Consider the following 20,348-nt stretch of genomic DNA (forward strand, 5'->3'; position numbering starts at 1 on the left):
TAGATCCCAGATCCAGATCTAGATCCATATTTGTCTGGACTTCTTCTAATATATGACGTTCTTTGTGTGGCTGGTTTCCTTTCTTCCCGCGGAAAGTTCAAAGCCACGAGGGAACGAACGGACGGACGGACGGGTTAGGTTGGGTTAGGTTGGGTTCGATCGATCGATCCCATGAAACGAAACGAAAGGAAGCGCGGAACCAACGGAGATGGGAAAGATTAATTATTATTATTATTATTATTATTATTATTATTATTATTAACTAATGAACAGTAGAAACGAGGGGGTGTTGTATAGTATAATACAGTATGGTTACAGTATAGTAACTATAGAATAGGATAGGATACTGTATACTGTATTATTGTATGACTTGCATAGTAGACATAAGATTTTTATGATCGATTCCATTCCTTAACCGTTCCGAGGTCAAAGAAGGGGGATAGTTTAGTTCAGTTCAGTTCAGTTCGTTGCTTTCTTAGTAATAACCATAGTTGATATGTAATTGATATATTCTATCATATATTCTATCATATTTTACTTTGCCGTTTTGGGTTCGATTTTGCAAATCGTTTTCGCCCCAGTTTGCCAGCCTCACTTTTTTTTTACAAGGGCGGGGTTGAGTCTTTACTTCACTACTACTAATCGATCTATGTATTATTATGGAGTAAAAGACGGTTAACTATTTAGGTTCGTTTACTTAGTTGCTTAGTTGGCTGGTTGGCTGACTAGGTCTGGGGAAGGGATGGTGTTTTTTATAGAGTAGTATATACATGTATGGTAGTTATAGATTGGGTGTATGTGACGATGGGTCAGATGATAAGATAATATTGAAAACATATTATTATTAGCCACTTTATGGTACTGCGTTCTGGCGATTTTATTATTACGGTATTCATCACAACTCCCGCAATTCTTCCTCCTGTCTCTTCCTCGCAACCCATCCCAAGAATAACCCCACATCCGCCACCACGGCCTTCGGCACCCCGCCCATCGTCCAGCTCCGTTGGACCCAGGAAGGGATGAGCCCGCCGGCATCTGACGTGGTTGCCATTGTCCATTCGATGATCGCCGAGCGGGGATTTGACGTCGGCTGGGCCGATCCAGCTGCGGAGATGGGCCTAGTAGTGTTTGAGATAGACGGCCGGGAACTGAACATGGATCCGGCGCGGCTGCGAGAGACGTCAGCGCTAGGGCGCGGGCTCTTGATGATGTTGATGTTGGAAGGCAGTGAGAGGACCCGCTCGACACTGGCGTAGTTGGCGAAGATGGTGTTCTTTGGAGGCGTGGAGACGAACTTGGAGACGATGGCAGCGTCGGTAATTTCCGAGGAGGGATTCGAGGGTGGTTCAATGGGGATTTGGATCGTGACGAATTCCTTCTCTTCGGGATCGAGTCCGTCGTGGGAAGATGCGCCGTCAGAAATGTCGTTGTTCCTCGTGGAATCGGAGCGGAACGCGGAGATGACGCATGTGGTGAATGTTCGTGGGGAGATTAGGATCGAAGGGTGAAATGTATGGGTGATCATATTTACTATGAATAAGTTAGCATTTGGTCTCTATATTTCTTCTTCTTCTTTCTTTCTTTCTTTTTTTTTGGCGTTTCTTTGTTTTTTGGACGATAAACAAATACACACTCCATGGAGATGGTATCAATAAGACATAACAACACCAGAATCCATAACAGGGTATTCATATGCACGATCGAGCAAAACAAAGAAAAGAAAAGAATAATATACTAACCATGCATCTCAACCCCACTCCAACCACTACCACTTGTCTGCTGTCCTAGATCGATATCCTTCCACTCCAACAACGTGACCACGCTCGACACACTGGGCGTATACTCCATCTCATGCTGCGAATGATCGAACCTCAACCCATTCTCAAACTCCTTCCACGACGCCGTCCCTTCCTCAGGCGCGTCGACATGGATGCTTTTTCGACACACCCAGTACTCTTCCTCATCGGGAGTCTTGCGCTTGTCGCCCTTCGCTCCCGTTTCCGTTGAGACGGGTATCACCCGCGACGAGAGCTGGACCTTCGCGTTCGAAGGCGGCGAGGAGCGCAGCTTCTTGTCGACTTTGAAGGTCAGCGGGATTGTATCGGATAGAAGAGTCTGCGCTTCGTCGAGCGCCTGTTTGATAAACGCAGCAAGAGGTGGGCGCGTTGTTGTAGTTGTAGTTGTGTTATTATTGTTATTATTACTCTCGCCATTCTGTCGCGGTCGCTCCGCGAGCGCCGGGTGAGATGGAAGCTCAGACAATGACAGCGGAGTGAGGCGGATGAGACGTTTCTGTCGCGTCTCTGGCGATGACATGATTATGACTATCTATGGATTAGTGATCGATTTAGCTTAAGCTTCTGGCACGGCCCAAAACTCCTGGTTGATGGATTTTTAGTTATGCTTCCGAAGATAAAAGATCAAAAGAAGAAATAAAATGTGGGGTTTAGCGGGGGGGAGGAAGGGGGAATGGAGGGAATGGAAAAGAATCAGAGTTATAAGCAAAAAGTAAGATTGGATACTGGTGATACAATAATAATAATAATACGCGGTTCGCGGTTGCTGGGAACCAAGGGGCCGTTTCAGAGTTCAATCCTAATAATGTTGTGCACCGAGTTTCAAGGTTTCCTGGCGACGATCCATCCACGATTTGGGGGCGGTAGTTCGTCCCTGGGATGAAATGCCGACTGGGGGAGTTGTTCAGCAGCTCAGGAACGCTGTGGCGTTAGTTAGGTATCTAATTATTATTATTATTACTTTAATACTAATACTGTGGCGCGTTCTAACTGGAATGGGTATTATGATTGCCTTTATTTCGACTCCAGTCTGGTTGCTGATCTATTTTTTTTTTTTTTTTTTCAGAGACCTAGCTGCAAGATGGACTTTTATCGCGTTGAAATGAACAGATCGATAAATAATATAAATATACAGGGTATCTTGAATCTATGCAAATCCCTCGACTCCAACTGCTGTATCTCAGCTGTCACTAGGTGTGACTTTATATAGTAACCACCGCTTAGATGTGGAGTGTAATCGACGATGCCCCAAAAGCTGCGACGACTCAGCTCATCAGATGACGAGACGTCTCTATAATTCTAGAGTAAACCGGCTTCGAACTGATCATCATGTTGACGACCTAGTCCGTGTTCTGTTCGCGCCATGGAGGCGCTTAAAGCTCCACGAGTCCGTCCCCGGACCAGCTTCGCAGTTCTTTGATGAGGATACATACGTAGTTGATGCGGGCAGATGATCTACGGCTCCATGCAGGCAGGTCTCTGCTCGATCGTGCTCGATCGGTTGATCGTCCCCGCTTGTGGACATGTTCGCTTAGAGACAGCGTACGCCAGGACCGACACTGCCTGTGTCAAACAGCTCGATCAGGCCAGCGCCTACGGCTTCCTCCAGTACCCAGTCAAAGTGCATGCCGTAGAGCTGCTTCCATTTCTTTGTCCGCCCCGGCAAGACGCCTGTCGACTCTCCTCGTGCCCTCTTGGCCAGAGCAGATCGGGTGTCTGACTCGACCGCCCCATCCCAGCGGTCCCGGAGCAGATAGAGCGGCGTTTCGTGGAATTTGGACTTCTTCAGCAGATCCACCAGATGGGACCGTCCCTGGCCCAGAAGACGGAGATAGGTGCCTGTGTTTGGGAGGGAAAGGAACATGGTGGCGCTGCGAAACTGGCTGTCACTAGGCTGCGCTGCCTGGAGTGGCTGAGTGCCAGCATCACTTCGACTGGCGGAGGAAGCACCCAGCGACGCCGGCACCGCGGGCAGTGAAGCCACGTTCAACGATCCCTTGGCCAGTGAGGACGATGAGACGAGAAAGCCGGCGCGGACGAGAGCCATCGAATCACCAGATGAGAAGACGCCCGCTGGCACTGCTGACGCCGTTCCCATGAGGCGCAAGAGGTCCAGGAACCTATCTGTATGCAAGTCAGCACAGTCTCCAGCGATGACACCGGACAAAGCAACCATACCTTTGAGGGACTGGTCCAGCACAGCACTACGCCTTACGAGCTCCTCCCAGTCCTCCGTCAAGACCAGACAGTCCCCCAGCCCCGCCGCATCACTTCCTCGTCCGGGGACGATCAGACGTCGAACCCGGCCTGCGTTGACCAGATCCACGATTTCTTTTTCCACCCTGGTGGGCGCATGCAGCAGCGTATGGACATGCGCCACAGAAACCAGCGGTGGCAGCGACCGGCGCAGGTTGAGGACCTCTGCGATGCGCGTGCTGTTCATCCCCGCGCGCACTGGCAGCTCTTCGAACATGGTCTTGTGAATGTGCCTGATGGCATCTTCGACGCTCTCCACTCGCGCATTCTCCGGGATATATTGTGATAGTCCCTGGTCCGGGAGCTGTTCCTCGTCCTCAAACATACCAGTGTCTCTGTCCACCTTGTCGCGCGCGGCAGGCCGCGAACCGGGCTTTTGGCGGGCATGCTTTGCAAAGGGAGAGTTGCGAGGGCGAGGCACGGAGGCCTTTGTCTTGCGGATACCGGCAGTCGGCGCGGAAGTGACACGGAGGGGCATCGCAGATCACAGTAGAATCAAGGATCGGAATCAGAACCAGAGAGAGCGAAATAACAAGAACAATAATGATAGACACTGTACACTCTCAGAGACGAGTCTGCAGGCTTCGATAAGAGATAAGTGCACGTGATCGGCGGCGACCCATCCATTGGCGGAAAGTTGCCCGATCGGGGATTCCGTGGTTGACATCAAGAGTTAGTTGATTGACTGAGACGAAGACAAAGACCAGGAGAGCCAAAGTGCTCCAGTGGCGATACAATACATGCTCTCAGAATAACAGCTCGTTCTGGCCCTTTTGTGCCCTGCTCGACTGCGCTGCAACGCTGTATATTTTGGTCGAGGGCGTCTTTTCACATGACGTAGTGATGAGAATCTGGATTTCTGCCCCGCCGCTTCTCTCTCTTCTCTTCTCTTCCTGCGGTTCTACTTAATCAATCCATAATCCCCCTTCCCATTCATTATATAGAACTCGACCATTTCGCCCTCGACGCTTTCCACAACGCGCTCAGACCCCTCTCTTGAGAGATCCTCTCTTTCGAGGCGCTGAGGTTGCAGCATTCTTTCGTGGTGATTCTCTTTCCAGCTGCACCCCTCACCGGCCACACCATGACGGTTTTCATCGCGTCCCTGTAAGTGGTGTCCTGCGGCCAATCTCACAGCACATCCATCACCGTACTGACTGGATACGGTTCCTACCAGATTCCTGCCGTATACGGTCAATTTCCATCTGGACCAGGCTCGCAACCGGTCCGCGCGCTCGAGCCCCAAGTCGGCCCCGTTACAGGAATCCTCACCACAAGTGCCACAGCCCGCAAGCGCTGCGCTGAGTCTATTCGAGAACCGTGGTAATGTCGTTGCGAATCCGGGGTTGACCCCAGGAGCCACCACGGAGGACGAACGCATCTTCCTGGCAAACGCTGAGAAGGAACCATCTGCATATCCGTTCCCGAAAGACGCCAATGACCTGCACAGTCTCAGAGAAAGTGAGGCACACTCTCCCAAATGGGGTGCAACCACCACGTTCGTCCAGCCCAAGGCTCAACCGCCTCCGCCGCCCTCCCCTTCGATTCTGAAACACCAGGCTTCGGAGGCTGCGTCACAGCCGCCGCAGAAGGCGAAGAAGCAGGGCTCGGGTGTCGAGGCGCTCAAGGAAGAGGAGCGCGCAAACCGTCCCGGCCAGGGCCGTTCCATGTCCTTCTCGAAGGCAGACTGGACCGTCGAGCCAGCTGAACAGGGCAATGGAGGTCTGCGCAACGCCGTTCGATCCGCGACAGAGGCCGGATTCCTGGGGGAGAAGATATGGGTGGGGACCCTGGGCATGCCCACGGACGCGTTGAAAGAACACGTCAAAGCGGGCATTGCAGAGAAGATGGAGGACGAGCACGAGTCCTTGACGGTTTTTGTCAAGGATGGTGACTTTGACGGACACTACACCCACTTCTGCAAGACGATTCTGTGGCCCGTCTTCCACTATCAGATCCCGGACAATCCCAAGAGCAAGGCATACGAGGACCACTCGTGGATCTACTATGTCAAGGTCAACCAGGCGTTTGCAGAGCGGATCGCGAAGAACTGGAGGAAAGGAGACTCCATCTGGGTCCACGATTACCACCTGCTTCTCCTGCCGGCCATGCTCCGAAAACTGCTGCCGGACGCGAAGATTGGGTTCTTCCTCCACATTGCGTTCCCATCCTCCGAAGTCTTCCGCTGTCTAGCACCGCGAAAGGAATTGCTGGAGGGCATTCTGGGGGCCGACCTCGTCGGTTTCCAAACCGACGAGTACTGCCGCCACTTCCTCCAGACCTGCAGCAGGATTCTTTGCGTCGAAGCAACAAACGATGGCGTCCAGCTCGAAGACCGCTTTGTCGACGTGGGAACCTTCCCGATCGGTATTGATCCGACGTCGTGGGACGAGAGGCGCAAAGCGGACGATGTCCAGAAGTGGATCAAGACCATCAGGGAGCGATATGGAAATAAACGCTTGATTGTCGGTCGTGACAAGCTGGACAATATCCGAGGTGTGAGACAGAAGCTTCTCAGTTACGAACTCTTCCTCAACACATATCCAGAATGGAGGGATAAAGTAAGTTGGCTGTCATCGCTTCCTGCGCGATTTCGTGCTAACGTTAGAAGGTTGTTCTGGTACAAGTCGCTACCACCACTACGGAACAGCCAGAGCTCGAGGCAACCCTATCTGACATTGCCATGCGGATCAACTCGACGCACTCAACTCTCGCCCACCAACCGCTGGTCTTCCTCAAGCAGGACCTTGCATTCGCTCAGTACCTGGCATTGATATCGATGGCCGATGCTCTTATGGTGACTAGTCTGCGCGAGGGCATGAACTTGACCAGCCACGAATTTGTCTACTGCCAGGACGGGGACTACAACAGTAAGGCATATGGATCACTCATCCTGAGTGAGTTTACGGGCAGTGCAGCTTTGTTTGACGGCCACGCTCTTTTGGTCAACCCATGGGATTACCGCCAGTGCTCGGAGGCTATCCACACTGCACTCACGATGGGTGAAGAAGAGAAGAAGAAGGTGTGGACCGCGTTACATGAAGCCGTGATTCAGAACTCGACGGGCAATTGGGTCAAATCGTTCAGCGACACTCTGTCGAAGGCGTGGGACGAGCACTCGTCCCGCGAGACCATCGCAGTACCACGGCTGTCCGTGTCCAAACTGGAGGAGCACTACAAGCAGTCGAACCGCCGACTCATCATCGTCGATTACGAGGGAACACTGGCTTCTTGGGGTTCGCCGAAGAGCATCATCTTGACTACGCCACAGCGCGCCATTACGACCCTGACCGACCTGACCGAAGACTCTAAGAATATCGTCTACGTCATGAGCTCCAGAATGCCCGAAGAGATGGAGCGCCTCTTCAACCGTGTCTCAGGGCTTGGTCTTATCGCTGAAAATGGCTGCTTCCTACGCGAGCCTAATACGGATGCGTGGATTAGGCTCACCGATGCGAACCGTGTCAGAGCCTGGAAGGCAGGAGTATCTAGCATCCTCGACTACTTCCATGCACGGACCGAAGGCAGTTGGATCGAAGAGCGACACTGCTCGCTCGTCTTCCACTATGGGTCTGCAGATGACCAAGCGTCTGCTGCCCGTCAGGCATCCGAGTGTGCTGACCACATCAACGATGCCTGTGAGAGTCAGCATGTCCACGCCGTGCCGGTCGACGGCGCGTTGGTGGTTGAGACGGTGGAGACCAACAAAGCATCAGCGGCGGAGATGATCTGGCGATACTGCCTGGAGAGGGGAAAGAGGGACGGTCAGGATTACCGTCCAGACTTCCTCCTCGTCATCGGAGACTCGCGCGAAGACGAAGTGGTGTTCCGCTGGGCCAACAAGCTGGCTGGTGCCAAAGCGATCCCGCGTGTCATGACCGTCACCCTCGGATCGCGCAGCACGGAAGCCATGGCCACATTGACACAGGGCGTTACAGGTGTGCTCTCTTGCCTTCAGCGACTGGCGGCATCGGGTTAGAGCTTCAAACGATGGCATAATATTATTTCGACTCCAGCATGCAATTCGGTCACTCTTCTTTCCCTTGTCCCGGGGCAACGATGGGTTATTTGATATCTCGGGAGTTCTGATCGTGGTTGGGTCAACCTGGACGAAAATTCACGTTACGAATGTATGTAGACGTACGAAAAGCGATTGCATTTTACGCACATAACCACAGCGAGGCAACGACGTTGTGTTAATCCTCCGATTCTGCGGCGGGCGTTATTATCTGTGTAACTAGCAGGAATATCTCCATTCTTATGATAGAAACACGATTCTGCAACACTGCATCTTTATCAGTCGGATTTACCCATGATCGCAGTAATAATAATAATGCATGTACTGAACTATATGATCTACTCTGCGTCTGGGCATTGTTTTAGCGGGGACGTCCGCCGATCTCGAGATGCCGCGGTCCAAGTCAACAGCCTCGCGATCATAACTATCTATCAACTTCTACCATGTATCATCGTAAATAAAAAAACAACACTCTCTCGGAAGCCTTTGATGCGCTCTTTACCCTATATCCATATGGTTCATTCCCCATAACTAGTTATCGGTATATTGCGTCACCTACCACTGCCGCTGTCTGTAGTCCGAATTATCCACATGCCGAGGTTAAACTTGTCTTATCAGTAATCGATCAAGTTGTCAACTAATAATACCCAGAAACACTCGACTAGTATTCAACCTAACTACTTAACTACTAACAGGTACTTTTGTTCTTTTCACCGACATCTACCTTTATATTAGATTTTTACTGCTCAGTTCGAGCCTCGTTTTCCCCCTGAGCGAAGGTGGTGTACCCAACATACTGGGACGACATCGCCAACTGCGCGCGCAATCTGCTAGAGCGACCTGTTTTCTTTCGTACTGGAACAAAAATACCTTTTTCTTATCAAGATCTATAGATTCCGGGCTTTTTTTGCGGGAAATTGCATGCATATATATATATACATATACGGGCATAACTAGAGGATACACATCCAAACAACCATGCCACTACCAGCTCACACGCAAGTCTTCGAGGACGCCATAACCATCACCCCGGTCTCGTCGCATGTCTACTCGGCCTATCTAAGGGATGAATGGTGCATTGGTGCAGGTATATCTATCTATCTATTTAGTTACCGTTCCCTGCTTCTTCCAGATCCTTGCCTAATCGAGGAAATACCTATCTCTCACCGAAACGAGTGGATGAGACTGACAAAGAAAACAGTCCCCCATGGCGGTTACACGACCAGCGTGTTGGCGAAACTGGCAAAGACGCACTTTGCGCACACACATCCCAATCTGTCGACCTCGCCTGCTACGCCGATTAGTATCCAGCTTAGCTTTCTCCGGCGGACGGATGTCGGGCCTGCGCTGCTGACGGTGGAGGATATGAAGATTGGGGCTCGCACTAGTACGATTCATGTTCTGCTCAAGCAGCGATCCAAATCCAAATTCAAGAAGGAGGAGGGGGAGGAGGAGGTCAAAGTCGCAGGCTACATCACGCTCAGTCCGGCAGCTGCAGAAACAGGTATCACTGCCCAAACGTCCTGGGCGCTTTATCCGCCGCCGCCTGGACCGGTGAATCTGCGCGCTCTAGCTTCCACCGGCCGTGACGGGGCTTGGGTCCGAATTCCTGCGCCATTTGTGCAGTTTCGTCGCGCTGCAGCGAATGTCGAGTTCTACGGACCGGATCCAGCTCGTCTCGAGGCTGAGGCTGGTGATGGGCGAAGAGCAATTATGGTCGATCAATGGGCGCGATTTCGTCCTCTCGGACCAGACGGGAAACCACTCGAAGGCTGCTGGACGGACGATACGATCGGGTTCCTCGTCGACATGTTCCCCATGATGCTGGATGGGTTCGATGTCATCTCGTCGGCGGCGCAGGATCCCAATGCTGCGGCGCAGAAAGGGAACTCGCCCCGCGGAACGTTCTGGTATCCGACGGTTACGTTGAATGTAGATTACAAGAAGCGGTTACCTGTTGAAGGGGTCGAGTGGTTGTATAGTCGAGTTCAGACGAAGGCTGTCAAGGACGGCAGGACGGATATAGATGTCACGGTGCTGGATGAGAGCGGAGATATCGTGGCGTTGAGCACGCAGGTAGGATTGGTAGTCAGTGCCAGTCGGAATTTAGCAGGACGAGATCTGAAGAAGGTCAAGGTGGATGCGCAGGGGAAGGCGAATTTGTGATAGTATATATATATATATATATATATATATATACATATAGATGCGTGTGTTTCCTGTCTATCTAAGAATATAGTTAATACATGTCTGTATATACATGCCAATGCCATAGTGGCTTCCAGGGAAGCGCCTTATATAAACCACTCTACATGACCGTTTCTCTCTATCTATCCTCGATCATCAAAAAACTGCCATCTATCATCTTGCCGAGCAGCTCACTCACTCACAACTTCCCCTTCGTCTGCAACCAGAAACCCAACGCCTCCGTCCTAACCGTCTTCCTCTTCACCCACTCCAACTGCCCAGCACCACTTCTCCCATTCTTCCCCTCCTCACCCTCTTCCTCCTGCACCAACTGCCCTCTCATCCAATACTTCCTCCCATCCCTCGCGACGCACCAGGCCTTCACGACCGCCAACCCAGGCACATACACCGGCCTCTTATACCTCACATCCAACTGCATTGTATACAACGCTCCGCGCGCCTCGGCCTCATTCTCCGCATACGCAGGCACATGCAGCGCAACACACAGCGAGACAACCTCATCTAGAATCGTGGCCACCGCGCCCCCATGCGCCGTGGACGGATGACCACTGATCCCCGGATTCGACAGCATAAGCAACGAGATCATATCCGGCGGACGGGCGGGCGCACTAGGCGTGATCGGTCTGCCCTGCGCATCGAGGCGGATCTGGGGCGGATCCCGCGGCACAGAGGGGATGTCTTTGCGACGTAAGGTCAGGACATGAGGGATGGTGGAGTCGGTTCCGAGCGTGTTGGCGAAGAAGGCGTCTTCGCCGCTTGGTTTGGCGGTTCGCGACCACGTGCGGATCGGAAAGTAGTCTGGGTTCGAGAGGAGGGAGTTGGACCAGGGATGGGCGCGGAAGGCGTCGAGAGTCGAGGCTGGTGGGTTGAAGGGTTGGGATATCGTTGCGCTGGGAGGGATGGCTGAGGGGGGGAGGTCGTCGGAGGACATGGTGGATAATAATAATTAACCAGTGGTGTATCAATTTGAGAGAGAGGAGATGGTAGGTATAAGTATTTTTTTTAGAGTATGTATGTCCGATAGATAGATAAATAAATAGAACGGCGAATGAAATCAATCAGCTGGCTCCTCCGGTGGTAATCATGAGTGTGAAACGAACAAGAGGTTTTTTTATTTTATCTTTAAGAAACATCATTTTAAGCACAGTACCTCGGCTCGTTCTTCTCGGACGGTTGGCATCCACTTTACTTTTAATCTACTCCCGCCGTCCGCGAGTCTATATGAAATTAACTTAACAACAGAAAGGAATATCGAACTTTCGATGACTATGACAACACATACTTTGACTCCAAAACTTCCAACCGAGCATCTGCACTGCTTAGCAAGTCAGTTTAACTAACTAGTTAACTGGTACATAATAATAGCCAACTAATTGAAACGCGATCCGATGTTCGGAAGGATGGATCGGGCTTATCTAAGCTAGCTGCGTTACTTTGCATTTATTCGTATATATTTTATATCCACTAGAGGAGGATGAAGTACTGTATATAGAGCAGCTATAGTAGATAATATCCATTCCAGTGTATACTGGTCGAAACTGGAGTGAGGCAGGATTGATTAATATACTCTAAAACTATGTATATCTCTGCTACTAACTAATTATCCTCAGATATTTAGGGGCGATAATCTTAACATAATATATCTAGCACGAGAAATTCTGTATAATAGAGTTTATTCATTCGAGCTTCTATAAGAGAGTATAAATAATCGAGAGAGAGAGAGAGAGCTAAGACATGTCTGCATCACTAGAAACCACAGTAGTAAACATCAAAGAAACCAGCTATATACCCAGAACCACACACTTAAGACAACATACCATATGTTAGATCCAGCTAGGACCAGACCTCTGAGGAGTTCTCCTTTTTGGTCGAGTCGTCTAGTCGACTTCCGATACCATATAAGAGAGAAAATTCGAAAAGCTCTACCATATAATATTATCCTACTATATACTAACTATACAAACATACAATAAAGGAAAGAAGTAACCATAAACCCTATCCAATCTATATCTCCTAACAAACAAACCCAATCTAACAATTACCGAGAACATCTATATTCTTCATTTAGCTCATTTCCTCTAACGAAAACAGAGGCTGCGCCACATAACGCAATCTACTCCGTATGCAGGAGACTAACTCTGGTCTCAGGGTCGCTTCCCCCGTTTAATCCTGCGGTTATAGCCGCGATAGTAGTTAACCAATAGTCTACCCTTGCGTTCCCTGAGACTGGTCCTAGTAGTTGGTTAGTGTATTAGTTGACTGATTAAGTCCCATAGACTTCTAGCGCTATCGTTGGTAAGCTACTTAGGATAGTTAATTAGTTAAGTACCAAGTTATGTAGGGGTTTACTACCTATATATAACTATAACTATGACTATAGGGCGTGCTACAAAGTAGGTAATTTAATTTAAACAAACAATCAAGCGATTCCACTGTCTCAGAACTGCGACTACTTACTACTTACTACTCCTATCTTTATTCAGGAACAGGACTCTGAAACATGTTTCTCTTTCTCTCCTGTCTGTGAATCTGGTCTTGAAATACCCGCCCTTTCTCCACAGCATCCACTTAATCGCTGCATTATTTACTGTAGTATAATATAAACACAACAATCTCACCGGCACCATCTACGAGACGGCTAGTACCGAGTCTAGAATGAATCAATGGAATGGAAATACTATAGTATTCGATTCTGTCTGATTCTTGGCAAACGTTGACTGACATCCGGTCTCACATTCCACGCGAGGAATTCTGCAACAGTTTGAAGTAAGGCGTCGAGAAAAGCGCATTGGGAAAAAGCAAAATATTATTGTACATACAGCACCTGAAAGCGGTTTGTTGACATCGTCTGTTGACATTGCAATACCATGATTGTTCGATTCCGATGGTTTGGATCTAGATACTCCGTTGCGCCTTTTTTTTTTTTATTCGGCACTTATTGGCACTGATACTTCTTGACTCTAATTTCCAGGTAGATTAAAGGGAAAGAATATTCGATTTTGTTGAACCGAAGTGATATGTTAACCGAACTACAACTCCGACTAAGATGCGGTGGACAGGACTAATATTGCTCTGACGTCGTGGTGAAGACCAGGTTCTGTCCGTACTTCCGAGTAGCCGGTCGCCCTCTACGGAGTAGTCTGTGGGCCAGAAAAGGATTCCCGATTTCCCAGGGCCTAATGTTCGAGTCCGCGTGCTTGACTGGATGAATTATCGTCAATCTAGCCCAGACAGTAACAATAATAATAATTAACACTGCGACATTTTGCCAGGATCAGAAAAAGCGGCTCAGAGATCCGCGTGCTCGGTACCTCGCATAAACGGGATAATGGGTCTATGACTCTATCAGAACTTCGATTAACTACTAGTATCTCCGTACTCCGTAAATCTTCCAACCTCCACTTTGGCCGCGGCCTCGGCTCCAGCTGTTGCTAACTGTAGGGCTGCACGGTGAAAGCTGGTACGGCACATGCCGACCACTCGATGCCGCTCCACTGCAACCGACTCAGAAGGATGCTCGTCGTTCGTTCCTGATTTTGACAGACGAGAGAACCTTGAGGCCGTTATCCAGTTCACCGTTGAAGTATTGCATACGTGCGAGTAGATGTTGTCACAGAACATCACCTGTCGCGACCAATCGCCATGCGCCGTGACCACTCTATCCCAGACGATAATAACCCAGGTTTCATTAGCCAGGTCGCAGAGCAATGCTGGCCCCTGTCATATGATATCGAACGCTCAACCCCAGACGGACAAGGAACGAACTCTGGCCAGTGATGTGACGTCCGGTGTCGAAGCTTTTCTAGCTGACAGATGGTGTCTGTTTTGTCGCATCTCCGTCGACACGGGCCCCATCGAGTGGCATGGGCGCTTTCATACCGAGACTAGAGCAGGCTACTCATTCCTGCTATCATTATTGTTTTACTATTATTATTGTCCTTGCTCAGAACCCCGGGCGCAGAAGAGCGTGGCTTGATTGTCTTCTTTTTCTCTCTCAGCCACCGTCTCTTGGGCGAAAAAAAGAAGCTAGATAAGTGGAACAGCCTGTTGAGAACTCCCAAGGGCTGGTTCCTGGGCGGCCAGTTCTTCCATGGTGCCGAATGATGGCCAAGTTCCTTGAGTAGTATTATTGCTAGCGCCAATGGTTCTCCAACTCTCCAACAACTTCTAGCCGGGTAGCCAGACCAGACCAGACTAGAGGATTAAATTGCAGCGATTCCGGTATTCCTACTGGGCCAGACGATGGTCGGCGCCGCAACGAGTGGAGACCGCAGTATGTTATCTGTGTTTTAATATTCGAGGTGGGCAAAGCCAGAATTTCGGCGAGCAGAGGAGGAGATTGCCGTCCATCGAGACATCGTAGTGTCTTTCCCAGAACAGGGTAGGCTTATCATGCCGGCAGAGCAACCTTGTCGGGCTCCAGCCACCAACGCACAGGACTAGCGAGCGGAATGAAGCTGTTGCGGCCATTATTGGGCATTGCTTGCAAGCTTGCAAGCGGGGAACCGAGCTGCTAGTAGTAGTTAGTTAGTAGTAGCAACCAGCATCGACTGCCGGGGGGAGGGGAGCACAGAAGGATACAGCGAGCACAACCATGGTAATTGACCGGGAAAACTGCGTAGACAGGAACAGTTCGTGCAGGAGAAACGAAGCAGACGTCTAGAGTCTGGATAGGACTGCCAGGGCAAAAAATGGATTGGAATTGGGGGATCCATGGGAAGAAGAAGCTCCCAAATGGACTGGTTTCTGCTCGGATGTTGAGGCTTTCCTCTTTCGGCTCTGGCGCTGGACCTCCCAGAAGACGCTGGAAAGAATTTAATTAATGAATCAATCAATCATTATTATTATAACAAGAGTCCGTCGCAAACAGGGAAGGCCGCAGAGCTAAGGGAAGCTATAACCATCCTAACTGATAAATAAAGGGAGCCACGACGGGGCTCTGGCGTGCCTTTTTCCTTTCCTCTTCTTCTTCATCTCAGCACAACAAACACCAACCCCGCAGGTGCCTCTTTTTTTCTCTTTCTTTTCTTTATCTCCTCCCTCTTCCCTCTCCTGGCCCTGCTCTTCATCCTTCTGCGTTCCCAGCAGCCTCTCATCGTTCCTCCAGACATACTCGTACGGTAGCAGACTTTGTCTACATACACCACACTCCGCAGCCATGCGTTCCTCAGTAGTCCTGATGGTCTCTGCCTTCGCGGCCGGCATTGCCGCCCAGGCCAACTACACTCTGCCTGCTGGTTTCAACCCTGGCGAGGTCTTGTCCACTGAGAAAGGTATGTTGGCCTGGATGCCATCAAGAACGGTGTTTCGACCGTTGTCATTATTATTATTATTATTGATTCAAGGTGATACTGACTGCGATCCATAGCTTCCTGGTGTACCGGCCAGCGTAACCTCTGCCCGAAGATCTGCGGTGGAGTTGCTAACGTGAACACATGCGATCCGGTATGTTTCCTTGGAAGCCCTGTGTAATAGATAATTGATTAATACAATTACATACTGTACTACCCGGTAGATCGTGGGCCACCGGCTGACAACGTTCAACCAACTTTAGGACTCGCTGAGCTTCTCTTGTGTCTGCTCGGACGGCTCTGTCCCCGACTCTGCTGAGTACACCCAGTCGCTGCCCTACTTTGTCTGCGAGGCCAACTTCGGCCAGTGCATTCAGAACCACCCCAACGACCTGGACGGCCAGAACCAGTGCAAGGAGCAGGCCAAGTGCGGTACCAAGAACGCCACCAGCGATGCTGCTTCGACTTCTTCGGCTGCGGCCACCAGCGGCACGGCGGTGGCCACCACTCTGACTACAGCTACGACGACTGCTGGCGGGCAAGTTGCCACGACCACTGCTGCGAAGGCCACTGCGTCTACTTCGCACTCGGCGGCCTCTGCTGTCAAGGTGGCCCAGGACTACTCGGCTGCCCTGCTGGTCGGAGGTCTCCTCGCGGGCTTCCAATTCGTTCTGTAAATATTTCGGGAACGGCACAGCGACATCCCCTCTTGTTAAAAGCATACACGTTTCTCTGCGTAATTGCAGTTGGGAGGACGAAGCGCGATATCCTTTTTTCTTTTTCCGAGCATGGAGTTTTCGGCTTTCTAATTGGTTTTAATTGTTTATTCCCCCGACCGTGATGGTCTTTTACTGTCCTTATGATCGTCCATACGACTTATGTCTGTCCTTAATGATTGCATATGATTCGCGCTGGCTGTCCGCGCCTAGCAGAGCAATAAATAGTTAATACGGCCGATTAATCATGGATTCTCTGTCTTTTGTAGATAACCAGTCCAACAGGGAATGTCATATTGTATGATTTCGCTACTTTCATGGAGATCAGATCAGATCTGCGTCTACTATCAGTGAGTGAGGAAATGAATGATCTGCACCGTGTTATATACAGTTGTATGCACCCCAGACTGTTTGGTAATTCTGGATGATTAACTTATTGCTTGCTTCGACACTAACCAACTGAGAAGCGAAGAGAGCGGGCAACCACACCGTATACCAGCAGCCATACCTCGATAGTCCAAAGAAAAAAAAGAAGGAAAAAAAGCCTCGAGTAATTGAATTAATCACAATCGATATAGAATCCAATTAATGAACCAAAAATCCTCTGTAGCCTCGATCCAGCTGCGTGGTGCTGGCTCTCCTTCGTCTCCGCTGGAACTTCGCCAAGAGTTCTCACCACACACTGAAATTTCTCCCCCAACTTTATCGATAGTCTCCAACGCCAAACCTTTCCCTCCACCAACCTATCCCCCCCCAATCCTCCATTCTACCAGTCAAGCCAGCCCAGCATGCCGGCTCCGACAAACACCCTCCTCATCGAGGGCACTTTCACCGAACTGTGCGAGGAGCTCGCCCAGTACATCGACGTCCTGCGCAAGAACGAGGGGCCCAGCGTCCACGCCGAAGTCGCCCCGCTGCTCGAGCCTCTGCGCCAGCAAGAACAGAATGAGCAGGAACCCGACCTGAAGCAGCGGGATGAAGTTCTTAAGAAGATCGTGTCTGCTGCGGCCGTTTTGAACTCGGCGCCTGAGAACGGTGGGTGGGAGTCTTTTGCCCGGTTGAACGCGTTGATATGATTTTTTTGAAGGAAGATGAGAGGCTTACAATATGGACCAAAAAAAAAACAGAGATCATCTCCGCCTACAACCTCCTCGTTCACCTGTCTCACCAGGCTGAGAAGCCGGATATGTTCCTTTCTCGCATCTGCACCTATCTCGCCAAGCCCATCGCCTCGTCTCCGCAGCAGGGCCCGTCGATAGCCCTGTCCATCCTCTGCACCATCTTCAACACCCTCGCGCCCAACGACTCCAGCCGCTACCACGTCTTCCTGGCCATTGTCGCCGTCATCAGACAGTCCGGATCGTCGTACGCCTTCGAGGCTTTCAAGCCGCAGCTGACCGCCCAGCTGCCCGGATGGATCGCCGCGTGGGAGTTGGATGAGGAGGATGCGCAGAAGGTGCATCTGGCTGTGGCCGACGCTGCCACCGCTGCCGGTGATAATGAACTCGCCTACACCCACCTGGTGCAGGCTCTCCAGACGATCCCGGCCAATGAGGCCTCCAGCAAGGAGTCTCGCGATCTGGCTATCCGCGCCCTGACGGCGGCTTTCTCGAACCCGGCCATCTTCGACTTCACCCCCTTGTCCGCTTCCGATGCGGTCCAGGCTCTGCGGGCCAGCGATACCTCTCTCTTCGAGCTCCTCGAGATCTTCGCGGCGGACACGCTGGATGCCTACGAAGACTTCGTTGCCTCGACCCCTCTGTCCTCCATTTCCGGTGGCGTCCTGGCCGACGCTGGAGAGACGCTGCAGAACAAGATGCGTCTGCTCACCCTTGCTTCTCTGGCTGCCTCGACCCCCTCTCGCTCCCTGCCATACTCCACGATCGCCTCTTCCCTCCGTGTGCCCGCCGAGGACGTTGAGAAGTGGGTTATCGACACGATCCGTGCCGGTCTCGTGGAGGGCAGGCTGTCGCAGCTGCGGTCCGAGTTCCTGGTCCACCGGGCCACCTACCGTGTGTTCGGTGAGAAGCAGTGGGCGGAGGTCCAGGGCCGTCTGATGGTCTGGCGCCGCAGCCTCGAGAGCGTTCTGGGCGTCATCCGCTCGGAGCGGGAGCGTTTCGTGCGCGAGGGCATGCAGGCTGCTGCGGAGGAAGCCAAGTCCAACGAGAAGGGTGGAAGGACCATCGAGCGACGACGGAATCAGCAGCAGCAGCAGCAACCTCGGGAGGTGGAAGTGGCTGGCGGTGCTGAGTAGATATACCCCTCCTCGCAATATCGTCGAAGCTAAACATGAGGGGGGGTGAAATCCACCTCAAGTCATATCCTTTTTTTTCACTCTTCCGCCGCCGCCATCTATTTACCTTTTTTTTATGTCATTCTTCTCATGTTGCTTAGATAGGGAGCCCTCTGTATGCATGATGCTTTTTCTTTTTTTTACTTTTTAACTTAACGGATCGGGACAGTTCGTTTCATCGTTCCATTCGATCATCGTCAAATCGGATAATGAGTCACGTTGTTTAAAACAAAAACGGGTCCTTTTTCTTTTCTCTTACACTTGCTGGTGAAGAATAAAATGGGAGATGGAGGACAAAGCAGAATTCAGGTTAGGGAGCAGGAAGGCCGATGACATACGAGACCACTGTGTTAGGTCGAATAGGTTCTTATTCGAGAAACTAGAGGGGGAAATAAGAAAAGAAAATGGAACGAACAATTGAACTGTGATTACGAATGCCCTTCATCATATCCACGACCAATTCAATGCTTGGAATTGGGCTTGTTCTATATCTATCCTGTAGGACGCATCCGCTGGATGAAGTATTTAATCCAATCGTAGGGACCAAAACGGGGTGGTTTTGTAAACCAAAAAGAAAAAAAAAATAAGTCAACAAATATTTATATACTTTCTCCTTCAAGATATCCTTTACAGCGGGTTGATTCCCTTGGCCTCAATACCCTCCCTGATACGAGCGTATACATCCTCCTTCGTCCCCACCGCCTCGATCGCAACCACCTTACCCTGCTTCCTAAACTCATCCACGACCGGCATGCTCGTGTCAATAAAGGTACGGAACCGCTTCTTGATCGATTCGATATTATCATCATCCCGACCGGAAGTCTCCCCGCGCTTCAGCAGACGCGCCTCGAGCACATCCTCCGGACAGCTCAGGAAGAGCGTGAATTTCGACGGCGCAACAGTCTCTTCAAAGAAAACCGCCTGGTCAAGCTTGCGCGGAAATCCATCGATCAGGAACCGAGGCTTCGCCGGCTTCTTGGTGTCGGAGTCGACGCCGCTACGACGTTTGGCCAGCGTGTCAGACATGGCGTTGGACAGCAGCGCAACGGTGATTTCCATCGGCACGATCTTGCCTTCTTTGATGTAGTTCCGAATCAGGTCGCCGTATTGACTACCCTCGCGGACCTGTTCGGCGCGTAGCAGGTCACCGGCAGATAGGTGCGTGAAGCCATAGTCGCGAACGAGGTTCTCGGATTGCGTGCCTTTACCGGCACCGGGGCCGCCGAGGACGAAAACGACGTCGACTTCGTCGGGGGCGAAGCGGGGAGTGTTGTTCTTGATGGAGGTTTCGGTGGCCATTTTTTATTTTTATTTCTCTCTTAAGGCGTAGGTAGATTGATTTCCTTTCCCCCTTTTTTTTACTCTGACTTAACGGCTGGTTTGGCGGTGCGAGATTTGACCAGCAGGATATATGCGCCCGTACCAACAGCGAGGAGCACAATGAACGGAACGACCTTGAATTCCGAACGACGGTTCTGCGGAGGCGGAGAAGAAGAGGTTGAGTAAGGTGTAGTAGTTGTATTCAGACGCTGGTGAAGACGAACGAGTTGTTGTTGTTGTTGGTGGTGGTGGGGCAGCGATGATCGACCGGCGGCGGCACGGGATGAGGAAGATAGAGCTCGCAGAGACAGAGAGCTCAATGCTGGACGAGCCAGATGGATGGGCATTGGGAGGATAATGGTAGGAGGAGTACAGTACAAATGCTCGTTGGGTAAGGATAGGATAGGATAGGAAGTTAGAAGCAGAGAGGAACTCCAGCAGGCGGCCCGG

The 20,348-nt window shown here is 50.9% G+C and overlaps 9 protein-coding genes across 9 annotated transcripts; 4 read left to right on the plus strand and 5 right to left on the minus strand.

Annotated features, from left to right (window-relative positions):
- Window positions 1-575: 575 nt before the first annotated feature.
- C8Q69DRAFT_475199 (hypothetical protein) lies at window positions 576-2,686 on the minus strand. The gene is made up of 2 exons (XM_028631178.1): window positions 1,740-2,686; window positions 576-1,530 (listed from the first exon to the last, which is right to left on the minus strand). Exons 1-2 carry the CDS (start codon window positions 2,314-2,316, stop codon window positions 896-898), a joined length of 1,212 nt encoding a protein of 403 aa, XP_028482773.1. The 5' UTR covers window positions 2,317-2,686; the 3' UTR covers window positions 576-895.
- Window positions 2,687-3,288: 602 nt separating this feature from the next.
- C8Q69DRAFT_60339 (serine-threonine protein kinase 19-domain-containing protein) lies at window positions 3,289-4,741 on the minus strand. The gene is made up of 2 exons (XM_028633825.1): window positions 3,975-4,741; window positions 3,289-3,920 (listed from the first exon to the last, which is right to left on the minus strand). The coding sequence occupies exons 1-2, from the start codon at window positions 4,528-4,530 to the stop codon at window positions 3,328-3,330; spliced, it is 1,149 nt and encodes a 382-aa protein (XP_028482774.1). The 5' UTR covers window positions 4,531-4,741; the 3' UTR covers window positions 3,289-3,327.
- Window positions 4,742-4,775: 34 nt separating this feature from the next.
- On the plus strand, window positions 4,776-8,516 carry C8Q69DRAFT_475203 (putative alpha,alpha-trehalose phosphate synthase subunit TPS3). The gene is made up of 3 exons (XM_028631179.1): window positions 4,776-5,159; window positions 5,230-6,613; window positions 6,664-8,516. Exons 1-3 carry the CDS (start codon window positions 5,137-5,139, stop codon window positions 8,029-8,031), a joined length of 2,775 nt encoding a protein of 924 aa, XP_028482775.1. The 5' UTR covers window positions 4,776-5,136; the 3' UTR covers window positions 8,032-8,516.
- Window positions 8,517-9,048: 532 nt separating this feature from the next.
- C8Q69DRAFT_446641 (thioesterase-like superfamily-domain-containing protein) lies at window positions 9,049-10,236 on the plus strand (the record flags this gene model as incomplete). Its single annotated transcript, XM_028629144.1, has 2 exons — window positions 9,049-9,157; window positions 9,272-10,236. 2 exons carry the CDS (start codon window positions 9,049-9,051, stop codon window positions 10,234-10,236), a joined length of 1,074 nt encoding a protein of 357 aa, XP_028482776.1.
- Window positions 10,237-10,239: 3 nt separating this feature from the next.
- C8Q69DRAFT_475208 (thioesterase family protein) lies at window positions 10,240-11,422 on the minus strand. Its single transcript, XM_028631180.1, has one exon. The coding sequence runs from the start codon at window positions 11,207-11,209 to the stop codon at window positions 10,457-10,459; it is 753 nt and encodes a 250-aa protein (XP_028482777.1). The 5' UTR covers window positions 11,210-11,422; the 3' UTR covers window positions 10,240-10,456.
- Window positions 11,423-15,436: 4,014 nt separating this feature from the next.
- Window positions 15,437-16,246, plus strand: C8Q69DRAFT_509091 (hypothetical protein; the record flags this gene model as incomplete). The annotated part of the gene is made up of 3 exons (XM_028633056.1): window positions 15,437-15,551; window positions 15,647-15,723; window positions 15,833-16,246. 3 exons carry the CDS (start codon window positions 15,437-15,439, stop codon window positions 16,244-16,246), a joined length of 606 nt encoding a protein of 201 aa, XP_028482778.1.
- Window positions 16,247-17,297: 1,051 nt separating this feature from the next.
- C8Q69DRAFT_475215 (eukaryotic translation initiation factor 3 subunit M) lies at window positions 17,298-18,999 on the plus strand. Its single transcript, XM_028631181.1, has 2 exons — window positions 17,298-17,332; window positions 17,390-18,999. Exon 2 carries the CDS (start codon window positions 17,472-17,474, stop codon window positions 18,537-18,539), a length of 1,068 nt encoding a protein of 355 aa, XP_028482779.1. The 5' UTR covers window positions 17,298-17,332; window positions 17,390-17,471; the 3' UTR covers window positions 18,540-18,999.
- C8Q69DRAFT_60467 (adenylate kinase-domain-containing protein) lies at window positions 18,873-20,129 on the minus strand. Its single transcript, XM_028633826.1, has 2 exons — window positions 20,123-20,129; window positions 18,873-20,053 (listed from the first exon to the last, which is right to left on the minus strand). The coding sequence occupies exon 2, from the start codon at window positions 19,875-19,877 to the stop codon at window positions 19,206-19,208; it is 672 nt and encodes a 223-aa protein (XP_028482780.1). The 5' UTR covers window positions 19,878-20,053; window positions 20,123-20,129; the 3' UTR covers window positions 18,873-19,205.
- C8Q69DRAFT_509094 (hypothetical protein) lies at window positions 19,937-20,245 on the minus strand (the record flags this gene model as incomplete). The annotated part of the gene is made up of 1 exon (XM_028633057.1): window positions 19,937-20,245. The coding sequence occupies one exon, from the start codon at window positions 20,243-20,245 to the stop codon at window positions 19,937-19,939; it is 309 nt and encodes a 102-aa protein (XP_028482781.1).
- Window positions 20,246-20,348: the final 103 nt, after the last annotated feature.

Source organism: Paecilomyces variotii, assembly GCF_004022145.1.
Source record: "Paecilomyces variotii strain CBS 101075 chromosome Unknown C8Q69scaffold_10, whole genome shotgun sequence".
NCBI lineage: Eukaryota > Fungi > Ascomycota > Eurotiomycetes > Eurotiales > Thermoascaceae > Paecilomyces > Paecilomyces variotii.

Bases quoted from the DNA above. Each gene is read 5' to 3' on its own strand.
- C8Q69DRAFT_475199 (XM_028631178.1), bottom strand. From the start codon at position 2,316: ATGTCATCGCCAGAGACGCGACAGAAACGTCTCATCCGCCTCACTCCG. The intron at 1,531-1,739 runs GTTAGTATATTA...ACTTATTCATAG, and splicing joins GAGTGGGGTTGAGATGCATG to TAAATATGATCACCCATACA.
- C8Q69DRAFT_60339 (XM_028633825.1), bottom strand. From the start codon at position 4,530: ATGCCCCTCCGTGTCACTTCCGCGCCGACTGCCGGTATCCGCAAGACA. The intron at 3,921-3,974 runs GTATGGTTGCTT...ACTTGCATACAG, and splicing joins GCTGGACCAGTCCCTCAAAG to ATAGGTTCCTGGACCTCTTG.
- C8Q69DRAFT_475203 (XM_028631179.1), top strand. From the start codon at position 5,137: ATGACGGTTTTCATCGCGTCCCT. The intron at 5,160-5,229 runs GTAAGTGGTGTC...GGTTCCTACCAG, and splicing joins ACGGTTTTCATCGCGTCCCT to ATTCCTGCCGTATACGGTCA. The intron at 6,614-6,663 runs GTAAGTTGGCTG...TAACGTTAGAAG, and splicing joins ATCCAGAATGGAGGGATAAA to GTTGTTCTGGTACAAGTCGC.
- C8Q69DRAFT_475208 (XM_028631180.1), bottom strand. From the start codon at position 11,209: ATGTCCTCCGACGACCTCCCCCCCTCAGCCATCCCTCCCAGCGCAACG.
- C8Q69DRAFT_475215 (XM_028631181.1), top strand. From the start codon at position 17,472: ATGTTCCTTTCTCGCATCTGCACCTATCTCGCCAAGCCCATCGCCTCG.
- C8Q69DRAFT_60467 (XM_028633826.1), bottom strand. From the start codon at position 19,877: ATGGCCACCGAAACCTCCATCAAGAACAACACTCCCCGCTTCGCCCCC.